This window comes from Aedes aegypti, chromosome 3, assembly GCF_002204515.2.
Source record: "Aedes aegypti strain LVP_AGWG chromosome 3, AaegL5.0 Primary Assembly, whole genome shotgun sequence".
NCBI classification, from domain to species: Eukaryota; Metazoa; Arthropoda; class Insecta; order Diptera; family Culicidae; genus Aedes; species Aedes aegypti.
This window is the reverse complement of record NC_035109.1, coordinates 160,600,573-160,622,667: the sequence shown is the minus strand read 5'-3', so window position 1 is coordinate 160,622,667 and position 22,095 is coordinate 160,600,573. Positions and strand designations below refer to the sequence as shown.

Sequence of the window (22,095 nt, the reverse complement as noted above, 5' to 3'; positions counted from 1 at the left end):
GATGACTCTCACGTTTTCACACTCTATAATGGTTCAGAAATCTCATAAATTTCTTGTCTGTCGTAATGTTTTGAATTGCCTCGAAGGTTTACGCATAAATTTGGAACTTTAATTCAAATAATCACTAAAATAAACAAATTATTTTCACCTACCCCATGTACCCACTTGCCCCGCGGTATGTTATGTTTTTTTTTTCTATATACATACATCTTCGATATCTCATCATTAATCGAGAAGCTAGTTTTATCTGTTTTTCTTACAAGTAAAGCCAAGTCTTCTAATTATAGACATTATACATAAATGCAGAACAATTCAAAACGAAAGGAACAATTCGTTTGAAAAAAAATCTCTGAACAGAATTAAGGTGATTATAGAACGAAGTCACACCTCAAATTTTCAAGAGCACAAGACTTGAGAACCAAACAGTGCTTTGCAAATTTATCCCATTGGTTGAAAATTTATCCCATTGGTCACCACCAGCAAGTAAGCAACTTGACTGATTTTCAACGCGAACTGTTGTCATATTCTCCAGTCTTGTGCACTTGAAAATTCAAAGTTTGGCTACGTTTTATAATCACCTTAATGTATAGTAAATCTTATACACAAAAATTTCCCAGTAACAATAATTCATACTATAATTGAAAATAAGCGATTCGAGCAAAAAATCTAGATAATTGAACAGAAAATATCGAAGCATGTTGTAAAATTTGTAATTATTCTTAAGGAAGCACGATCCGTCATCAATTTGAGAGTTTTCAAAAGCAGATGTTTCGTTCAAAAACATGGAAGTGAACATATTTTCAACGAATAAATTTCAGTTTAGAACAGAAAAAGTGCTGCTGAAGTTTTGATGATGACGATGATTACGATGACGTATCCTTGAACGTTAATAGCTAAAGATACTTTGATTTTCTAATTCGCAAAACGACTACAAATGGATCAAACCAACTCTGTTAATTCATTGAATTCGGTGAATTTAAACATCATGTTCTCGATGACAAAAAAGACAGTATGTCAGTGTAAGACGTTTTAAAACTACGATATTGCTATTGCCTGTCAAACAATGATCATACAGGGGGCGCAAGCCCAACGATAACTAGTAATTCTGTTGTCAAGATTCAAGATTTAGTGTTTGCTTAACAAATTTTTGACATATTCCATACAAGACCTGATGAGGGCTGTTTATGGTGAAGATGAATTGAAGCCAAAGTTCAAATTTCCAAGAGCACAGATCTGGAGAACCAAACTTCCGTTTAAGCTGAAAACTTAATCGATTGGTCACTAGCCGGTGGGGACCAATCGATTAGGTTTTCAGCTCAAACGGATGTTTGGTTCTCCAGATCCGTGCTCTTGAAAATGTGATTTTTGGCTTCGATTCATCTTCACCTTAAAATATCGAATACATTGGCATGTCAAGAATAACGGGTTTCTTCAGAAATTCAAATTACATTTGATTTTTTCGAACATTGTCAACGACATTCGTATTACTAAAATGATTGCCTTATGGTAAACATCTTGGAGGTAAAAATTCTCAGAATCAACCAAAAAAATTAGGTTTTCATCAAAAATTATAAGGTGAAGATGAATCGAAGCCAAAGTTCACATTTTCAAGACCACGGATCAGGAGAACCAAACATCCGTTTGAGCTGAAAACCTAATCGATTGGTCCCCACCGGCTAGTGACCAATCGATTAAGTTTTCAGCTTAAACGGAAGTTTGGTTCTCCAGATCCGTGCTCTTGGAAATTTGAACTTTGGCTTCGATTCATCTTCACCTTAAAAGTGACTAATTTACAGAATATTCGTTATTTTCCACCTAGTGAAAAATCCTTAATTATAACAATATGAATAAATTAGTTGAATGATATAATACTGCATGCAACGGTTTTGCGATTAAATGCATTTCAATCAACCCTAATCCATTTGTTAGCATCGTCAAGGTCTTTAAAGTACCTTGAATTTCAGAAGCCGTGAACAAGAAACAAACAAGGGCAACACAGACAAAAGGCAATCCCTTTAAAGATCCCTACGCAGGGGAATGTAACCTACGTAAATACATAATTCGAAACAGAACATCTGCTTCACAGCTGCTTTGACGAAATACATAAGACACATCCCCTTTTCAAATTACTTGAACTGCATTCTTCCATCCTATAAATACCGATGCATCTTCCCAGTGACCTCAGTAGATTTCTTAACTTCTAACAGGATAACAACCCAAGCAATTCGCCGCGGAAAATGGCTCGTACTAAGCAAACGGCTCGTAAATCCACCGGAGGAAAGGCTCCTCGCAAGCAGTTGGCCACCAAAGCGGCCCGTAAGAGTGCCCCTGCCACCGGTGGCGTAAAGAAGCCACATCGGTATCGCCCTGGAACAGTGGCTCTGCGAGAAATCCGTCGGTACCAGAAATCGACCGAGCTCCTCATCCGGAAGCTGCCCTTCCAACGGTTGGTGCGTGAAATTGCTCAGGATTTCAAAACGGATCTGCGCTTCCAGAGCTCGGCAGTGATGGCCCTGCAGGAAGCTAGCGAAGCCTACCTGGTGGGACTCTTCGAAGATACCAACTTGTGTGCAATCCATGCGAAGCGGGTGACCATCATGCCCAAAGACATCCAGTTGGCGCGCCGCATTCGGGGAGAACGAGCTTAAACAGGCAAATCGAATTATTCATCAATGAAAAATAATCATTATCTATTTCAGGTACCCTTTTTTGCAAATGGTCCTTTTAAGGACCCCAATTCCGTTGAAAAAGAGTTGTTTTCAAATAATAATTCACTAGAATGGATCATTTGGTCAATTTAAATGGCATATGGCACTGAGTGACTAATAATCGTGACTAGGTGACCCATAATAGTGTGAGCAGCCTGTTACAGTCTAGCGGACTGAAATGGAAGAACTAATCCTCTCTTTCACATGGTAGTTCCCGAGCTCTATTGATTTTCGACGAATTTGAGGTAAACCGAATCAGATGATAGTATTGCAATAGTTACAAGAACATGATTCTATACTCATAAGATTTATCCAATTGTCAACTAACTGATTCAATAGTAAAATTATGTATTAATAATCAATTTACTATTATAAAACAATTAAAAAAATAAACTGATTTCGTGAAATTTGGTCCATATGCAGCATTGTTTGTTCAAGCACTTTCTTCTTCTTCTCCTTGGTATTACGTTCCCACTTGGACAGAGCATGCTTCTCAGATCAGTGTTCAATTAGCACTTCCACAGTTATTAACTGACAACTTTCTTTGCCAAAGTTGCCATTTTCGCATTCGTATATCGTGTGGCTGGTACGATGATACTCTATGCCCAGGAAAGTCAAGGAAATTTCTATTAAGAAAAGTTCCTGGACCAACCGGGAACCGAATCCAGACACCTTCAGCATGGCTTCGCTTTGTAGCCGCGGACTTTGCCCACCTGGCTTAGGAAGGCCTCGTAAGCACATTCCAGTACTTGTATAGTCGATCGAAGTCGTGAGAAAAAAAGGGTTAAGACGATTGAAAGCTCTGTCATCTTGCAAGCTTCGATTGGTTTGAATACAACGTTGAATGAAACATCACTAAACTCGCGCTTCCATTCCCACAGTGTGCTTTTTCAATGAGCTTGAATTAAATGTTCAATGATATCTTCATGTTGTATGACGATACGAAAACTTATGATTTACACCTTACCATAACCGGTATTCACCACTGCAGTGCACTGGTACAAAACTGTTGAGGGTTTATATATCAATTTAGCAAATTTAATATAATTTGATGATGATGAGGGTGAATTTTGAGACGTTTTCAAATAGCAAAATACTAAATTTCTAGAAAAAAAAAGATAACTCTATTAGTCCAAATGTGAATTCTCGAAATCATTTACATTTTGAACATTGTTGAATAATTATACATCAAGATATATTTGATATTAGACTACTAAAGTAATCAAAATGATTTAAAATTTTAAAACAATTCAATTAAAACGCAGGAGGCTTTCTTTGCCGCGGCTGCAAAGCTAAGCCATGCTGAAAATGTGTGGGTCCGATTCCCGGTCGGTCCAGGATCTTTTCGAAATTTCTTTCGAAATCTTCTTGACATCCCTGAGCATAGAGTATCATCGTATCTGAAGGGGTCGTCCATAAACCATGTGGGCATTTATGGAGAGAGGGGGTTTGGCCAATGAGCACGGTCCACACATTTTTTTTATGGACGAAAGACCACGAGGGGGGGGGGGGTCTTGAAATTCAAAAAATGACCACGTGGTTAATGGACAGCCCGAATGCGAAATGGCATAGAAGGGGATTAGTTGCACCTTCATATGCATCCACAAGGATATGGATACCGATGGTCAATCCGGTTACATGGTCGGAAATGTAGTGTACACCTCCTATTCTAGTATTTATTCTTGGTAAAATTTCATTATTTTTCTCTATCTGGTTTGGGTCACCGTCGAATTTTATATTTTTCGATTATTGGTAATTTTCAGTTATCACCAAAAATTACCAACAATCGAAAAATATAAATTTCATTATATTTTGATTGTATTTATGGGATCGTATATGAATATAGTATGTATAAAGTCTAGCGATCGCTTGTGGACACTTTTTGAATCACAATACTCACTTGACAATTCGACATGTTCAGATATAGGAGGCCGGAACTTTCATTGGCTCCATATTACGGGTTCCCCGGTGGCTATTCCGGTGCTCCAAAAGGACCATAATAACCATCCATTCATCATTTTGGTAAAATACATCCAAGCAAACATAAATCGTAAAGAATTTGACACAACTAACTTGGTTTCGGGGCATAAAGCCGAGTAATTTCATCGAATTGTCCAGATTGGTCACAGATACACAGATACACCTTCCGGGACTCCAGGAACCGGTTCCGCATAGACCATACTGGACCGAATTATCAGGGGAAGTGCGCCGGTGATTGGTTCCTTATTAAAGAGAAATTTTATTAGAAAATAGACATCAACCGAATAGTACCGATGTGAATTATATGTACAAAACTGCGATGGAAACTTACTTTTCTGATGTTCCGGGTTCCCGGAACCGGTTATGGACAGGGATTGAATCCTGAGAAAACTGAGAGAATCTCTCATGTATCGCTCTCTGTAACTATCATAACATGCTCCACATTATGAGAGACTGTTTATCGTATACTGCTACAACTTTGATCAGATTGGGGGGATAGTAGTGCATGATAAAACCCCTCTAAACATGCTCCAAGCCTGGGGGACACGACTGCTATTGGAAGTTCGTGGATTGTGTAGGGTCTCATCACATGCGCACAAACACTAATCAATGCGCGCAGCAGCCTTACCTAGTAGGATTGTCATGTTGGTGGAGGATTGACAGGTGGAGGGAGAGGAAGATGCGCGAAACGGCGAGAACGGAAGAGAGTTTGGAATCCGGATTCCTGGTAGTTCCCGTAAACCTGGACAGGTGGAAGTTCCCGTTGGTAGTCGGACACTACAGATTGTTTATCGTGCCAGTAAAGAAAAACACCTATCCAAGCGTGAAAAATGGATTTTATCATCGCTCTCTCTTTGAAAGTAATTCTTTAGAACTCTCTCTTTCTTGAAAGTAATTCTTTAGAACATTCAGCAACATCCATAGAGAATTATCAGAAGTGATTCTTAGTAAAACCCTGAATAAATGTTGTGATCAAATTCCAACTGATATTTTGTAGCATCATTCATGCAAAAAGATAGAGCAGATTATGAAGATTTTCTAAAAGTTTTTATTTTGCGGAGTTGTTGAAAAAAACCCAGCGAAATATTTTATGAATTTCTGCGCGATGAAACATTTTTCAAGCATCATCAAAGTCTCCTGAAAACTTTTGCTATCAGCCTGGTCAGTTCGGTGCAAAAAAAAACTACACGTATTCGCAGATTTTTCACTGTTCATCTATTTGTTACACTGTGGAACACTTTTTTGTCTCAAGCAACAAAATAGCGCTATTAACTTAATTGAGGGTTGCTAAATCCAATTCCGTTTTCAAAATTATCATAGCACGTCTAGTTTTTGAGATATTGGCTGATGGAAATGCAATAATTGACTATTTCAGCCAACTTTTGTACAAGTCTGCCAGCTTGTATTACAATTTATTTGCTTAATTCGCCAAATTATTTAAACTTCATGTGTATAAAAATATTTATCAACAAATTTCATAATACTTTCGATGCATAAAAGTTATTTTGCCATATAAGCGAAACGATGAATTTTGTATGGAGACTGCAAGCATGTTGAAAAATCGATTTCATCTAAACTTAATTCTGCAATTTCAACCAAATTATATCTGAAATGAATGTTAAAGTCCTATCTTGCATGCTTAGTGAATAAGATGATTACAAAATTTGATAGAGCATCAGGTATCAGAAGGCTGGCTCCAGAGGCACGTTCCCCGCCATTTGGGAGATTTGTGCCATCGCCATATTTGAGCCTATTTCATCATCTACATCATCGATGGGAAAGGAAAGGGAAGGGAAAGATGGGATGAAATAGGAGTGGGATCCCTTGAAGAGGGAAAATCGCATAAGCGAAATGAGAGCATGTAGCTCCATATCAGCGCCCTAAAAGGGGCTGTGCCAGACGCTTGAGCGTAAAGAGAGCCTATAGCTCATTACCACAGCGGGTTAAGGATAATAGAAGATCCTGAATATTCAGGTTTCTGTAATCAGTTTGAACTTAATAAGTGTTTACCAAGTAATTGGACTCGAAATTGTGATAGTTGAGCCGGCAGTGGCCAGTCAAGGTTGTAACCAAGAGACTGCAATTCCGCTTTGACAGATTTGTTAAATACTTAGCCACCTTTGGAGATGGCTCAGTAATGTTCAATTTGGTTTGACGACAAAACTTAAAATTATTCCAATATTATTTGTGCTGAGTAGCCGCCCAAGAATTTCTGGAGCTTCACCCAGCATGTAGAAATTGGAATAGCTGCCTGAGGGCCAATGAAGTCAAGCGATGCTCCGTTGCGAGCTAATTTATAAGCCAATTTATTCACAGCAATGGAAGAATAGCCAGGCTGCGATAACAAGCTTAGACCCTGAGTTGGCCGAAGCAAGCGCTTTAGAAGCAGCCTGACTACCTGACATATTCCTTTACAAATAGCCAGACGTCCACTCGTCCTGTAGAGGGAGTTGTGAGGAACATTTCCTATAAGTCAAGTGACAAGCAATTGTGAGATCATTCGAAGCAAGGACAATTGTGTCCTAATTACCCGGAAGTGGAAACATCCAAATCACTAGGATTTCCAATAAACGGAGAGAATCCATGAAATTTGGTCACAACCCAAACTGCAGTTCGTGGAGTAAAAAAAAGCAAAGTCTGCGAATTTACATTCATATGTTCATAGAGATGTAGCGATGATCAGATAATGATTCATCATCTCAAATTGATATCTGAGCTTATACAGATGATGTGATGAGTATTAGCATCACTGCCCACAATCAGCAGAAGGCCTTTTCATAGGCAGTGTATAACAACTCATTTGAAATCATCCGTTAGGAATGGTTCATCATGTGGTTAATACACCACAAAACGAAATACGTATTTCCTATTGAGGTCACTAACAGGAATATCAATTGTGACAGCACATACATCTCTGGTTGTTAGCGCTATTTACGAGCACGCAAGCACGAGGCATAACACGCGAGTTTGCCATTTCATGTTTCTGAAAGTAGCAAAAACTGGGTCCACAGGGTTACACAGAAAAAAATTCCCCTCACAAAAGCGCCACTTGAGCTGTACCATTTTGCATGAGTCTGCAAAGATTGGTCGTTGCTGATGTTTTATGCTGAGGATTGATCTAAGCTACCCTAACCGTAGCCACTACCCAAACTAGGCAGGATTAAGCTTTTCACAATCTCAGCACGAAAGACAGCAAAGACAGCAGCGAAAAAAACAGATCGGTATCTCTTGAAAGATACCAAAGCCGAAAAGCACAGAATAAACTGTGTAAAACGCATAATGCGAAACAATAGAGGAGAAATTTTAAACTAAATTACAACGTATTAATAATCCCATCCTTTATTATTATAGATTATTATAGATTTTTTATTTAATTTAGTTTAAGGTGATTATAGAACGAAGCCACACTTCAAATTTTCAAGAGCACAAGACTTGAGAACGAAACAGCGCTCCGCGTAGAAAATCTATCCCATTGGTCGCCACCAGCAAGCAAGCAATTTGATTGGTTTTCAACGCGAACTGTTGTTAGATTCTCTCGTCTTGTGCACTTGAAAATTGAAAGTTTGGCTTCGTTTTATAATCACCTTAAACATTTATTGTTCTGCATATGGGTACTACACTTAGCCTCAGGCTTCAGACTGGAAACACAATACAACGTCACCTGCACCATAGCTCCAGGTAGCACAGAAAGGACATAATACTGTAAAGGGCGCTCTGATACTCCACAGGCACCGTTTGTGGTTAGGTTTTATTTAGAACCCCCTAACCTTTAATTCATAGGCACGGTAAGCTTGAAGCCACATAAATTAGGGGTCACCTATGAGGTGGACTTTTACAACCAGTCTGTAGTGTTAATTCTTAGCCAATTGAAACAACCGCTACCGAGAAGGAAGTTAACATTGATGATTAACTCCTGACGTGCCCAAACATCCCGAAAATTCATAAAAGTTATTTTGCCATATAAGAGAGACGATGAATTTTGTATGGAGACTGTAAGCATGTTGAAAAAAATCGATTTCATCTAAATTAAATAGATAGAATTGATAGATCATGCTTTAAATAGTATGTAAACATCAAGGAAACCAGTGTTTTATACAACTTTGCGACATCTAGCTAAAAATTGTAACGTTATGGAACATTTCTTAGAAAGGCATTAGATTCGGCAACCCAAAATATACTAGAGACGTGCCGAAATGTAATTTTTGTTACGCTGTGTTATCAAAAAATAGATGAGGAAATTAGAACTACCTCACTGTGCTTGTAAAGGCAAGCAGATAAGTCTAATTTTGTCAAATGTGTTTAATAAAATTGTTTTAAAACATATGTATTACCGTTTCTGTTTTAGCACGGGTTTTTTTACACGGTCGTGTAAAAAAAAGTGTCCATACATTTGTTTTCACCAAAACCTTATATTTGCATAAAATGTCGAAAAATAGTGCTGCTATTTTTTAACTGTTTTTGAAATTTTGATCTAAAAACTTAAAGTGCAAACACAGAATCGGGTACAATTATGTATAAAGGATGTTTACATATTTTGATATGGCTGATAACATAAGTTGCGCCAATGAATGAACCTAAACACAGGACTGATAAAAAGTTTCTTTTTAGATAATTGGTCTCTATTTTAATGCAAGTCTCTATTTTAACGGAAGGTCTCTAAAGTATTTTTTTAAACCAAAAAAGTGTCTCTTTTTTTATTCTGCTTGCATTGAATCCTGATGCAAAATTACACAGGCTACAAAAAAACCTTCAGATACTATAACAAGTTCAACAGGTTCTTCAAGAATTTCGTCTTAGATTTCCCTGGAAAAAGTTTTTGGAAATATCATAGTTATTTTATGTAAAATACTTTCAGGGTCTCCTACAGGGATCTCTCCATTCTTTTAGAGAATTCTCTACCAATTCTCCCAGAAGTTCTTCCAGCATTTTTTCAAATGATGCTTAGAAGAATATCTCCAGAATTTGATCAAGGAAATCTTTAAGAACGCCAAAGCTACCACCTCTAGTAGTTTCCTCAGATATTACTTTGATTTTTTTTTTCAAAACTATCCTAGAATTTCTTCCAAATATTTTTCTACTAATCCTTCAACCAGATTCTCCAGTTGACTCTAGGAAATCTTCCAAAGATTACAACAGAATTTCATCCGAGATCCTTAGTTAAGATCTTATATAAATCAAGAAAGACAATTTTATAGGAAATCCCTATAAAATTCTGGAGAAGTTATTGACTCAATTTTTAAAGACGTTTTGACCGGGAATCATGGAGGATGTCCCATAGAAATCGATGGATGAATAATCGGATAAAATCTAGAAGAAGTTAGGATTTTCTTGAAAAATTTTTCAAAGAGTTTTTGGAGGAATTCAGATGATTTCTAAAATAATCTTTGGAGAAACTTCATTTCTGTAGTTCTCCTTGGGAAAATCCAGGTTGAATTCTTGAGGTAATCTAAACAAAATTCGCGGAGAAATACCTTGAGAAACAATCACTGAATGAGCTCTTTTAGAAATTTCCGGAGCAATATCTGGACATTTGGAAAAACACCTGAACCTGAGTAGTGTGTGATCCTTTGACCGCGACGCTTGCTCCTGCGGGGGCGGGCAAAGCGGTCAGAATCAAACGTGTTAATACACAAAAAAGTAGGACAGGACAGACGACGGTGGTGATTCAGTATCGGAATTTATAATTAACCCATGCTCGGTTGCCGGGGATCTGGCATGATGCACGCTATGTCTAAACCAGCAGATTATAAAGATCGAATGTACCGTAAAATGGGGTGTTAAGGACTCGTGGGGTTTTAAGGGATTGAACTTCTCCATCAAGTTTAACAAGTCACAAAAACGTAGAAAGTCGATATATCAGTCATCTGAAATGCTTGATTTGTTCGGAGGATTGTGAACTGCAGTATGTGATAGGGAATGTCTAATAAAATAAAGTATTGTGGAGTCTAGATATTGAAAACGATTGAAAAATTTTTGTAACATTTTTAGGTTAAATACATTAAATTACAAAACTATGAAACAATATTAAGAAAAATATGTGAATAACTTAGAAGCTAAGTATATTTAATTGAGATCACAATGCAGGCAACAAATTTTGAAAATTTTATCTAGATTTCGACTTTTAATATTTTTTATGGAAAAAGTCTGTTTTTGAAAATACGTGGGGTGTTAAGGGATTATCTTTTCTACTTTTTCCAAGTTACTAAACTCATTCGATTTATGCTGTAATATACTTTTGCCTTACTCCGTGAGGTAGAACTGCGTTGTAAAAGTTAGGGACCCTGTTTTGTTTGTTACTGAATATCTTCAAAAATGTCTAATCTCAAAAATTGGTTAGACGGATTGGAAAATCTTGTTAACTACGTATTAAAGTAAATATAGGACTTTTCTAGATATTATTTCCAAACCGTCCAGCTATCGAACAGACCAGCAAAACAAATAGGGGCTTCTTTCGGGGGTGTTGCATGCAAATACTTTGTTTAGTGTAGTGTTTTATTTTCAGGACAAATTGACCATTTCCCCTATTAAAACTAAAAGCTTGTTGAAATTATCCTTATATTATAGATTATTTACGAAGTTGCTCTGCATAGCTTACAGGATTCGTAAAGTGCAAATATTAAGGTTATGATCCTGTTGCATTTAAGTAGAAAAATCATTTCAAGACAATTTTATGATGTTTTGATAGTTCCCAAATAGGATTACTATGAAAAATTTAGCAGTTAAAATGAAACGGTTTGCGTTTGCAGGAGTTCCAAGTTCAATAATATTGATATAGTATCTGATTAAGGTTGAACATATCTTATGAAATTGAATGAAAGCACCAAAGTTATTGACCAAAAAGATTATGTTTTGATGTTTGAAAAATATGGTTTTATTTACGAAACTCAAATTCCTTATAAAGACACTACACGTTAATGCTTCCAGTGGGCTATTTGCCCTTTGAAGGAAGCACCACACTAGACAACGGACTAGCATGCTGAAATTCCTTAACACCCCATTTTGCATTTCCGTCAAAAATCACACATTTTCATTATTATCTCATAAATCTGCCATGGGATCGTCATAATTGTATTTGGCTTTTGATATACACGACGAGAGAATGGTAGGGCTGTACTATGTTCAATTATTAACATACTAGAAGGTGGTTGAAATTCGAGTTATTTTTTTTATCCCGATAACTCGGATTTTTTCCCGCTAGATATCAGTATTTGGTCTATAATTTCATAATCGGAAGGTTTCAAAATATTCTATCGGTGAAATTTTTCCCATACATTTTGTATGGGCTGAAATGTGTAGAAAAACGTGAGTTCCATTGATTTTTATAGGCTGTAAATGAAAAAATAGCTAAAAAGTGGAAAAATCAAAATTTCACCGATGGAATTTTTTAAAACCTTCCAATTATGAAGAAATAACCCAATTACTGAACTCTAGCGGAAACAAATCCGAGGTACATTCGATTTCCATAATTTGCTGGTTTAGACATAGCGTGTGATGATTGTTCGTGCAACCGTAATCACGGGAACAGATGTTGGTCTCCAGAAACCCTGACGTGTTAGGTCATGATCTTCAAACTTACAGAAACGAATTCCTCTCAGCCAGGTATCAGTAGACGTTACATTTTCCCTCAAATAAGTAGAGACTCCAACATTGAAAGAGACAAACGATAACATTTAAAGATCTATATTCATTGGAAACAAGTGTTCGGACAAAATGCCGTCGGTGTAGAACCCTACCGTCATCAACCACCACAATCAATACCATTGTATACTCTGTGATGTATTTCAGTTTAAGTAACACAACGTAGGATAAGATAGACACGTCTCGATTGTGATTTGTGTAATATAAAAGAAATACTACCGCTTGCTCGATCAACAAGCTTTACTAAGTTCAGGTCATTTTTTTTTTTTCTGTTCGGAACATAAACCACTGCGACCAATATTTGATCTATTGTAGTATATCCCGTATCCTTTGTGTAGTGCATGTCGTGTTACTTTTTCACTATCGAGAAGTGATAAAGTATTCGGTTTTTTTACAGTTGTCATTCCTAACTTCCCAAGTAACCATAAGCACTAATAATAAGCCCTTAATCAGCATCATAAATGCGTACATGCATTATAATAGCACCACAAATGCTTACACACCCTATAACAGCACTTCCGCTGCATAGAAACCCTATTACAGCATCATTAATGCTTCTAAGCCTGATGCATACGGGCATTAAATAAGCACTATATTGGCTCTATATTCGCATACAGGGCCTGTTTAAATGCCATCCAGTGTTTTGACAGATATACCACGTGCTTTGTGTTTACATATAGTGGTGAGAGGGAGTCAACATAAGTCTTCTCACTACTACAATTGGGGGTCATGCACAAATTACAAGTCAAGCGTGACAAGCCTTACAAAATTTTTGAAGGACTCATACAAAAAACGTGACAAAGGGGGGGGAGGGGGTCAAAAAAGTCGAAATTTAGCGTGACATAATTTGTGTACCATCCCTTGCAGCTTTTATGACGGGGAAAAGTGGTGGTTTAAATTGGTCACTTTTCTTTCCAATACTATTCATCTTATGTGGGCGAAGGAGCAAAGGAGCAGAACTTCAACAACTCAACAATACAGGTGTCGCAGGTTCGAGACGCAAAATGAGGAATTTCATCATCATAAAACAAGGATCAATATGTGGCAATTTCAAGTCCTCAAAAGGATTAAAACCACCAAAATGAATAAGTCTGATACGGAGAAGTACTATCTCAATCATTTTATTACATTTTGCATACTATTCGAGGTTTCCATTTTCATTCATTTATTTATTTACCTCGTGTACCAGCTGCTTGGCCGCATACGCGAAAGCTCTCTGGCTGCGTACGCGAAAGCACAAAATATTCGCCCGAAAAACGTGGCGAAAACAACTGACGTTTCTCACGTGGTCTTATATCAGCACTAGTGATGCCGAGAAGCACGGTTATATCTTCGCATTATAATGGCACGCTATTTCGCCTTTTCTGGCATTATAATAGCATTATATGCGTATATAAAACTGACAAGCATCAAATGATTACCCTATATGCGCATATAATGCTGTTACCGTGCCGCATTATCGTGCTTACTGGTTACTTGGGTTGATCACAGGAAAGGATTCTAATTGAAAGGTTCCGCTTTTTAAACCCTTCGAAGGGTGTGGTGGGTACACTCTCCGCAGGCGCGCCCCTTTATCAGTCAAAATCGGATCCCTTGATAAAGTCGGGAAGTGACACCGATATTGTGTCCATGCATCAGAATCCTAGTCCTTACCCAAGTAACCAGTAAGCACGATAATGCGGCACGGTAACAGCATTATATGCGCATATAGGGTAATCATTTGATGCATGTCAGTTTTATATACGCATATAATGCTATTATAATGCCAGAAAAGGCGAAATAGCGTGCCATTATGGTGCCAAGATATAACCGTGCTTCTCTGCACCACTAATGCTGATATAAGACCACGTGAGAAACGTCAGTTGTTTTCGCCAGGTTTTTGGGGCGAATATTTTGTGCTTTCGCGTACGCAGCCAGAGAGCTTTCGCGTATGCGCCCAAGCAACTGGTACACGAGGTAAATAAATGAATGAATGAAAACGGAATCCTCTAATAGTATGCAAAAAATGTAATAAAATGATACAGATAGTACTTCTCCGTATCAGACATATTCGTTTTGGTAGTTTTCATCCTTTTGAGGACTTACAATTGCCACATTTTGATCCTCGTTTTATGATGATGAAATTCCTCATTTTGCGTCTCGAACCTGCGACACCCGTATTGTTGAGTTGTTGTCCTGCTCCTTTGCTCCTACGGCCACATAAGATGAATAGTATTGGAAATAAAAGTGACCAATTTAAAACATCACTTTTCCCCGTCATAAAACCTGCAATTGTAGTAGTGAGAAGATTTATGTTTGACTCCCTCTTACCACTATATGCAAACACAAAGCACGTGGTATATCTGTCAAAACACTGGATGGCATTTAAACATGCCCTGTATTCGAATATAAAGCCAATATAGTGCTTATTTAATACCTGTATGCATCAGGCTTAGAAGCATTAATGATGCTGTAATAGGGTTTCTATGCAGCGGAAGTGCTGTTATAGGGTGTTTAAGCATTTGTGGTGCTATTATAATGCATGTACGCATTTATGATGCTGATTAAGGGCTTATTATTAGTGCTTATGGTTACTTGGGTACTTCTTCAAACTAGAGAACAATAAATAAAAGATTAGAAAACAACTTGTTGATTTCGACTCATTTTTATCCTTGTCTCAAGGTCATTCTCAGCTACTGGAAAACCGAGACTTGTCACTTTTAACAAGGGTTAAAATGTAACAAGGACTAATAGTGTTCCTTTGATTACTATAGCATCCTGTTCTCTTCGTTTGAAGCAGTCAGGACTAGGGTTCATTGGTAGATCTTTACCCCATAACGCACCACGAAAAGGTGATCTACCCGCGTTATGGGTTAAGTTCAGGTCATTCTTCGCTAGGTTCTTCTGCACCATGTTGTAGGATCTGAAGTTTGTAATATAATGGAGAAAAAATAATCGATTTCTATAAATAGCATTTTTTGAGCATGCTTGATAAGGTCAATATTAATATGATATTACCTATGATCACCTCAGCGTGCATGAGTGACAGTTCAAAACCATGCAGGTTCGGAGCTTGCAGAACAAGAGTGAGTTGAGTGAAGATAGTTGTGGAGTAAAGATGTTCAGTTTGTAGAAGCGGAAAAATAATTCGGCTGATGGTGGAATCGAATGTTAAATACACCAGTTGGAGGTTGAGCTGCGGATACTACACATGTGACGAAGCTGATTCTCTTCGACGTCGGGTTGAATGCAGGACAAATACAACCAAAACTCTGATGTTGCACTCGCACGATTAATGACCAGGAAACCAACCATTTGAGTAGCGCATGCAAGTTGCACAAGGCTGTTTAGATGGGCGTCCGTGAGTACTATCGTCATCAACATCGGTGTGAATGCCGAATTTGTTTAAGCACTACCTCTAGGATTATTCAACAGTTTATGGAGATTTTAATTTTACTCTGCTTATCATACCTACAGTTTGTAAGTATTATTAAAATCAGAAAATATATTGAAAGCCACTTCCATCCAAAACAAACATCAATTGTTTTAATTAAAAATTACACAAAATGCTATCAAAATGCTCACATATTTCACTTCAATTTCACACCGACTATTCACCATGAGCAGTGAGACGTGAGAGCGCGTCAAGTGCCGTACACGAATCTCGAACGTCAGTGCTGAGACTCCTACGAAACTTGACGTTTGCACTTGGCTACACATTGCAAACATTTGCAGCCAGTCAGTACGAGAGTAGCACGAGAGCCGAGCTGAGCAGGTCCGCGTTTCGTCCGTTCGATCGCCGCCGTCGCGAAGAAATCTGAAGTGCTGTGTGTAGGCGCAGAGTGAAATCTACTCGCACACACATCAATTTGTTTTATGTCATTTTGGATCCGTTTGCTGCAAATTTGAAGATTTGTGTGTATCCAACTCGTCACAATTGTTGGCACAGTGTGCCAACTGAGCATTTTCAGGAGTTTCGTCCTTAGCAGAGCAGTGATTCATTGATTTCGTTCTGTCTTTGCTTTAAGCGCCATTAAAGCCCCTTTGGATCATAGTTTTGCACAAAATACCCATGGATATACGTACGTGACCCCATACGTAGACAGCAGCAGGTTTGGCCTGTCGCCGTTGTCGTCGGATAGGAGTAACTGTGAGGAAATTATGGCCCAAGGCAATTATTCTGCGTGGCGACACAGCGAATAGTGGAGGTGACGGATGTGTGTATGAAATGAAGCAAAAGGAAAAATGAATGAAATATCAAATTTCAAGTTGCCAGTGTGCTACCATAAACGTAGTTATATGTACAAGTGACGGGGCTGAAGGGAGAAAGATAGGGGGTGTGCGAAAAATAGTGTGAAACAATGAGCGCCACAAATGCTAGCGAGATGATAAAGAAAAGTGAAAATTTATCGAATGGAATTCGCATGCTTAATCGTTTCTACGGGCCAAATCTGTGCAGCTAGCTAATGCTTCTGGCGTAAATAGTGAATCCCCTTCTCCTTTCTGTGTTTTTGCGAGTTCGATTCTACTCCTACCACTGTCATCGCTTCCGCATCTCCATCAATCGCAATCACTGCGTGTGAGGTGAATCGTAATCTGCTTCAATCGTTCAACGATAAGTTTATATTTTGTAATTATTCGGAGAAGAAGTTATCACACAGAAAGTCAAAGGGAAGAAAAGTGGAGGTATAGAAAAACAAAAAGGAGAAACACAATTCCATCACACACATACACACATCTCTAAGTCGCTGTACAGGTCTATATATAGCAACCGCATAAACATGTATTCAATTGCTGCCATATTTGGATATAAAACATCGGGTATCTCGCTCGCTCTGCTGCTAGCACTGACTTCCACTCTGATACAGGTAAGGCGTATTAGGTTTCGCATACTGATTTGATTTTTGTTGATTGTTTTTTCTTCTGTCGAAGTCCGGTTCGGCATTTATTGTCATGTTTAAATTCCAGCGCGAAGTGGTGCTGAATTAATGTTGATCAATGGTAATTGTATCTATTTAGGGGTTTGCTTTTCATTCTTAATAGTCTTGATTAGAAGAAACAAGAAGGCAACAGAAAAATCATTATGTGTTATTTTTGTTTCTATTCCACATTTATCATGCATATACAGAAGCTATCTGTAATCTTGAGAGCTATTGATCGTCAAAGCCAATTTGAACCTAAATTCATTAGCTGCCTTTTCAATGGTATCCTAATGGATCATTAAAATAACCAAAACGGCCGCTATGGAAAGCATAGATAGCACCACCGTAGCCTTGTGTGCTTGACAGAACAGCAATGCTGTCACAATGTTAAATCCCAGATCCTTTGTTTTGCGGTGAGCACTGACAAAATCTACCTTCAATGATCCATTGGCGCTAGATTATCCCGTATTATACTGGGTTAAAATTTAACAGGAGTTCAAACTATCATAATATTCAGGTCGTAAGGATACAGACTTATTTGCACTCGTAATACAAAGAATTGGAACGGAATACAGATCTTCATTAGGCGTTGTCATAATGTAGGACAAACGCTCCCTTAGTGGAGGTAGCTCCAATAGTGGAGGTAGTGTGTTTTGGCATGTTTCGCGCTAATAAATGGTTATGTGATATTTTTGTATTATGTACGATGCGAAAATGATACAAGTAATCGAATAATATTCATGAAATTTAACCGTAAAACTATTTAAAACAATTTTTTTGCTCCTTTGCACCTATAGTGGTGCATCAGTGCCCATAGTGAAGGGTCCCATAAGAAATCAATGGTTTGCGCCACTAAAGGAACCATCCTTAAAATATACCTCCACTAAAGGAACAGTGTTCCTATTATTGGTGCAAGGCTTTTTACAGGGAAATTTCAAATGAATCGTGATTTTTATACATTTGAATGATAGAAGGATTTGAGATCTATCGAATGATACGTTAAAATCATATATTTCATGATCTTAACACCGTGTTTCAGCAGTTTTCCCTTAGGTGCACCACTAATGGTACACTTGCTCTAACTATCTACACAATGAACTATTATAGTTGACCGAAATTATTACAAAAGGTTTAGAAATACAGCTAACGAACTGAGTATAAACGCTATAGCTCAATATAAACACTATATGAACAGATGAAAGTTGACCTACCGAGTAATTAATTATAGAAAATAATAAAATAATTATGATTATTTAAAGATTCTCGGTTTGTTGAGCAGAACGATTGGGTGCAAATGAAATCATTGATTACTTTATATTAAATTTTTCTAGCGATGAGTCAACTAATTTGATTAACAATTTCAGGAATTTCTTGATCACGATATCATTGATTGTGTTTTTTTTTTCAGTCAAGTCTAATGCAGTTAAATAAGATAATATTCCCATACAGTTCATCATGATTTTGTTACCTTTTGCCCTGCCAATCTATAACCATAATAAAACTACTGTTGTCCATCGTGCTTGGAAAAACTCAAAAATATTTCCAATCAAGAAAGGAAACGATTTGACTGGATCTGTTGAAAGTCGTTTCTCTATCGTTACGCCCGGCTCTCCGTATGATACCTTCTAGCGCAATGTTGAACAAGAAACACGAAATTCCATCATCTAGAGTTAATTCGCGGGGTTCAAAAAAATTGGAGTGTTCGTCTAAAAGTTTCACATAGTTTTGCCAACCGTCCATCGTCACTCTAATCAATATTGCATGTTTCATGGGGCTGTTCTTGTCCATGATTTTCCATAGCTATGCGACAATATTATTATATGCCACCTTCAAATCACATGAGTCCTGGGATACAGAGCATGTTTGAAAGGGTTGCCGTACAGTTGACGGCCGCGGCCGTACAACGAAGCTGTTTTGATAACTGCCCACGAACTCGTTTACTACTGTGTAAACCGCATTTATTATGATAATCAGAAGTTCTTACACTTCACTTGCTGGTATGCATCCTGCTGGATATTGTTAGAGTCCCTATTAAAAATATGAAATAATCTATTCCAGAATATTTTGAAAAATTTACCCCAGTAATTTCGGAACCTATGAAAGTAATTCCCAGGATTTTATAGAAATTATATTCCAAATTCTTTCAGAATCAGACCTAATATTATTAGAATAAAGCATAATGTTTAAAATCCTGATAAAGCTTGTAATAAAATCGTGGTCTGAGTTTCCAAAATTTTAAAAGAATCGTGCCTAGGATTCCTTTAGTGTCTTACTCAATCATCATTTCGAATCTTGGAATCTTTGAGAATGCTAACCAGTATTTCAAAAGAAACCTGCTCAAAGCTTTATATAAAACTACTCAAAAATATATTATAAATTAGCATGAGATGTTGTCAAAATACCACATTGTATTATTTTGTAACCTTTCCCAGGATTTTAGAAAATTACGTATTGAATTCGTTGAAATTCTTGGCTAGAAGACTATGGAATCCTATTGAAGATTGAGTGAGAATCCTACCTATGTTTTTCGTGAAAGTCGTGTCAAAAATTCTTCGAAGTTCTGTTCCAGATTTTGTTTGAAGCCTGTCTTTTTTGTAATCATGTCAAGGACTCTGCGTGAATCAAGCTAAAGTTTTGGTAAAATTTATTCCCAAAAATTCTGTATGAGTATTATCCTATGACTCAGAGAAATTGTGTTTGAAGATTTGACGTTTTGGTAATGAGTTTTATTCAGGCTTGTTGAAGGTTCAGGAATGTTGAAGATCGTCATGATAGCTTTTTTATTGTAATACCAATACTGCCGTTCTACGCATATTTGTCCCGCGGTCCATATAGTTTACATAGAACATGGGACAAGTACACGTAGAAGGGCAGAATAATAGTAATCTCAAATCAAATTATTGCCTCAAGTCAGATTCATACGTAAAACAATTTTAACCGTTATGAAAACTGCAATCTACAGCCTAAAAAGCTGCAAAACGTCCAGAATTAAAATTAATAATTTTAATCATTCTTATAATTAATTTAAGAAGATTTAAAAAAACGTTACCGACCCAAATTATTGGCTTGAAACTAGAATGAAAACTAAAACGATTAGTCTTGGTATGTTCTAACTTCGTATTAGTAGAATAGTCAACGGGTCAAACATGAGAAGAATCTTCGAACCCTCCGCGGGCCGCATAAAATGAGGTCGCGGGTCGGATGCGGCCGTACGTTGGGCAACCCTGATCTAAATTCTGCTTCCACCTTTTGATGTGCGTGGCCCATTTCGGATAAGGACGTTCAGAATAATGTAAGTTTCACATAAAGCAATTTTATACGAGAACAGGTAGCATCTTAAAGATGGCATAAAATGTGGTAAACGCGCAACTATTCAGCAAGACCAAGCTGAGGGTCGTGGGTTCGAATCCCACTGGTCGAGGATCTTTTCGGGTTGGAAATTTTCTCGACTTCCCAGGGCATAGAGTATCTTCGTACCTGCCACACGATATACGCATGCAAAAATGGTCATTGGCATAGTAAGCTCTCAGTTAATAACTGTGGAAGTGCGCATAAGAACACTAAGCTGAGAAGCAGGCTCTGTCCCAGTGGGGACGTAACGCCAGAAATAAGAAGAAGAACGTGGGTAGATCACCTTTTCGAGGTGCGTTACGGGGTGAAATCTACCATATTGTACTCTTGTTGTATCTGTTCTTGTTAAAACTTATAAGGTACGATCGGAAGAGTATAAAAGAGTAACATGCCACTAAGACAGACCTATTTGTCCTAGATGATGAGGAGGTCTAAGTGGAAAAATGGCTCAATCACCATCTGAGGTTGGTTTCAACTCATGAGACAAGTTCTTTCCGAGTTCAAGAGTTTATCTTTCGATATCTAGTAGGGAAACGATTCCGAATCAGTGGAGTAGCAGACCTCCTAACTTCTAAAATAAACTTCTTGTTGCAATGAATCTAAATGTCTCATGCGATGAAACCTGTTCAGTTTCAAAAAACGACTTTGAACCTTATAAGTAGAAGCAGTAATTTGATACGCTAGAGTACCGATGCATGGTCAAAATCAGTATCATTCAACCAGCATAGTGGCCGAACCTAATTAAGGGGCACGCTTTTGAAAGTTTAATGGTGACAAACTGTTTTCTTCGAAAGGTATAAATAGCGGTATCTTTTTCTAAAGAGGCTCTATGCAAAATGGTAAAGAATGATATTTGTAAAAAAACGACTACTTCATTATTTCTCAATAGTAATGGAGTAGAACGACATGCACTAAACAAAGGACACGGGTATACCACAAAAGATCAAAGAAAACTGGTCGCAGTGGTTCATCCCGAACAGAAAAAAAGGACACAAAACTCTCAAGATTTCTCAGGATTTGCTTGGAATGCACAGGAGTCTGCTAGGTTTACATAGAACCCACTAGAAGTCCTAAGTTTCCTAAGAATTCACAGGTTTGCGCTAGTAATCCACCAGATTCCTCATTACAAGAAACCCCAGATACTTGGAACGTCCAGATCGCTTTCAGTACTCTAAACTTTCCACTGGATATGCTGAGGAGTAGGCCTGATATACCCAGAATACCGTTAGTATTCCTCAAGATCCCGTTAGGAAAGTCATAAAGGCTCCACACGGAAAATAGCTGAAAACTGAATGTTAATACCCTGACATTCCCTGACTTTCCAGTCATTTTGCGTGTGAAAACTTCATGAGTTTGCGAACAGGATCTTTTCAACCTGCATAATCATGGAAAGTCATGGAATTTTATTTGAGGTCAGGGAAACCCGAAACAATATCGCAATACATATTTCAACAAGTTATTACATTCCGAACATTTGATTTCGAACCATCCAGCGTAGCACGTATCAGCCTAATTAG

At 37.7% G+C, this 22,095-nt stretch overlaps 2 protein-coding genes across 12 annotated transcripts in view; both read left to right on the top strand.

Moving 5' to 3' along the window:
• The first annotated feature begins 2,135 nt into the window (after positions 1–2,135).
• On the top strand, positions 2,136–3,105 carry LOC5575810 (histone H3). The gene has a single exon (XM_001662186.2). The coding sequence runs from the start codon at positions 2,238–2,240 to the stop codon at positions 2,646–2,648; it is 411 nt and encodes a 136-aa protein (XP_001662236.1). The 5' UTR covers positions 2,136–2,237; the 3' UTR covers positions 2,649–3,105.
• A 12,931-nt stretch (positions 3,106–16,036) lies between these two features.
• Positions 16,037–22,095, top strand: part of LOC5575809 (tyrosine-protein phosphatase 10D) — a 134,936-nt gene continuing 128,877 nt past the window's right edge. For all 11 annotated transcript variants that reach the window (XM_021849646.1, XM_021849640.1, XM_021849644.1 and 8 more), the window contains exon 1: positions 16,037–17,173. In XM_021849646.1, coding sequence (XP_021705338.1) covers positions 17,087–17,173 — 87 coding nt within the window. In that variant the 5' untranslated portion in view covers positions 16,037–17,086. The remainder of the gene's footprint in view (positions 17,174–22,095) is intronic.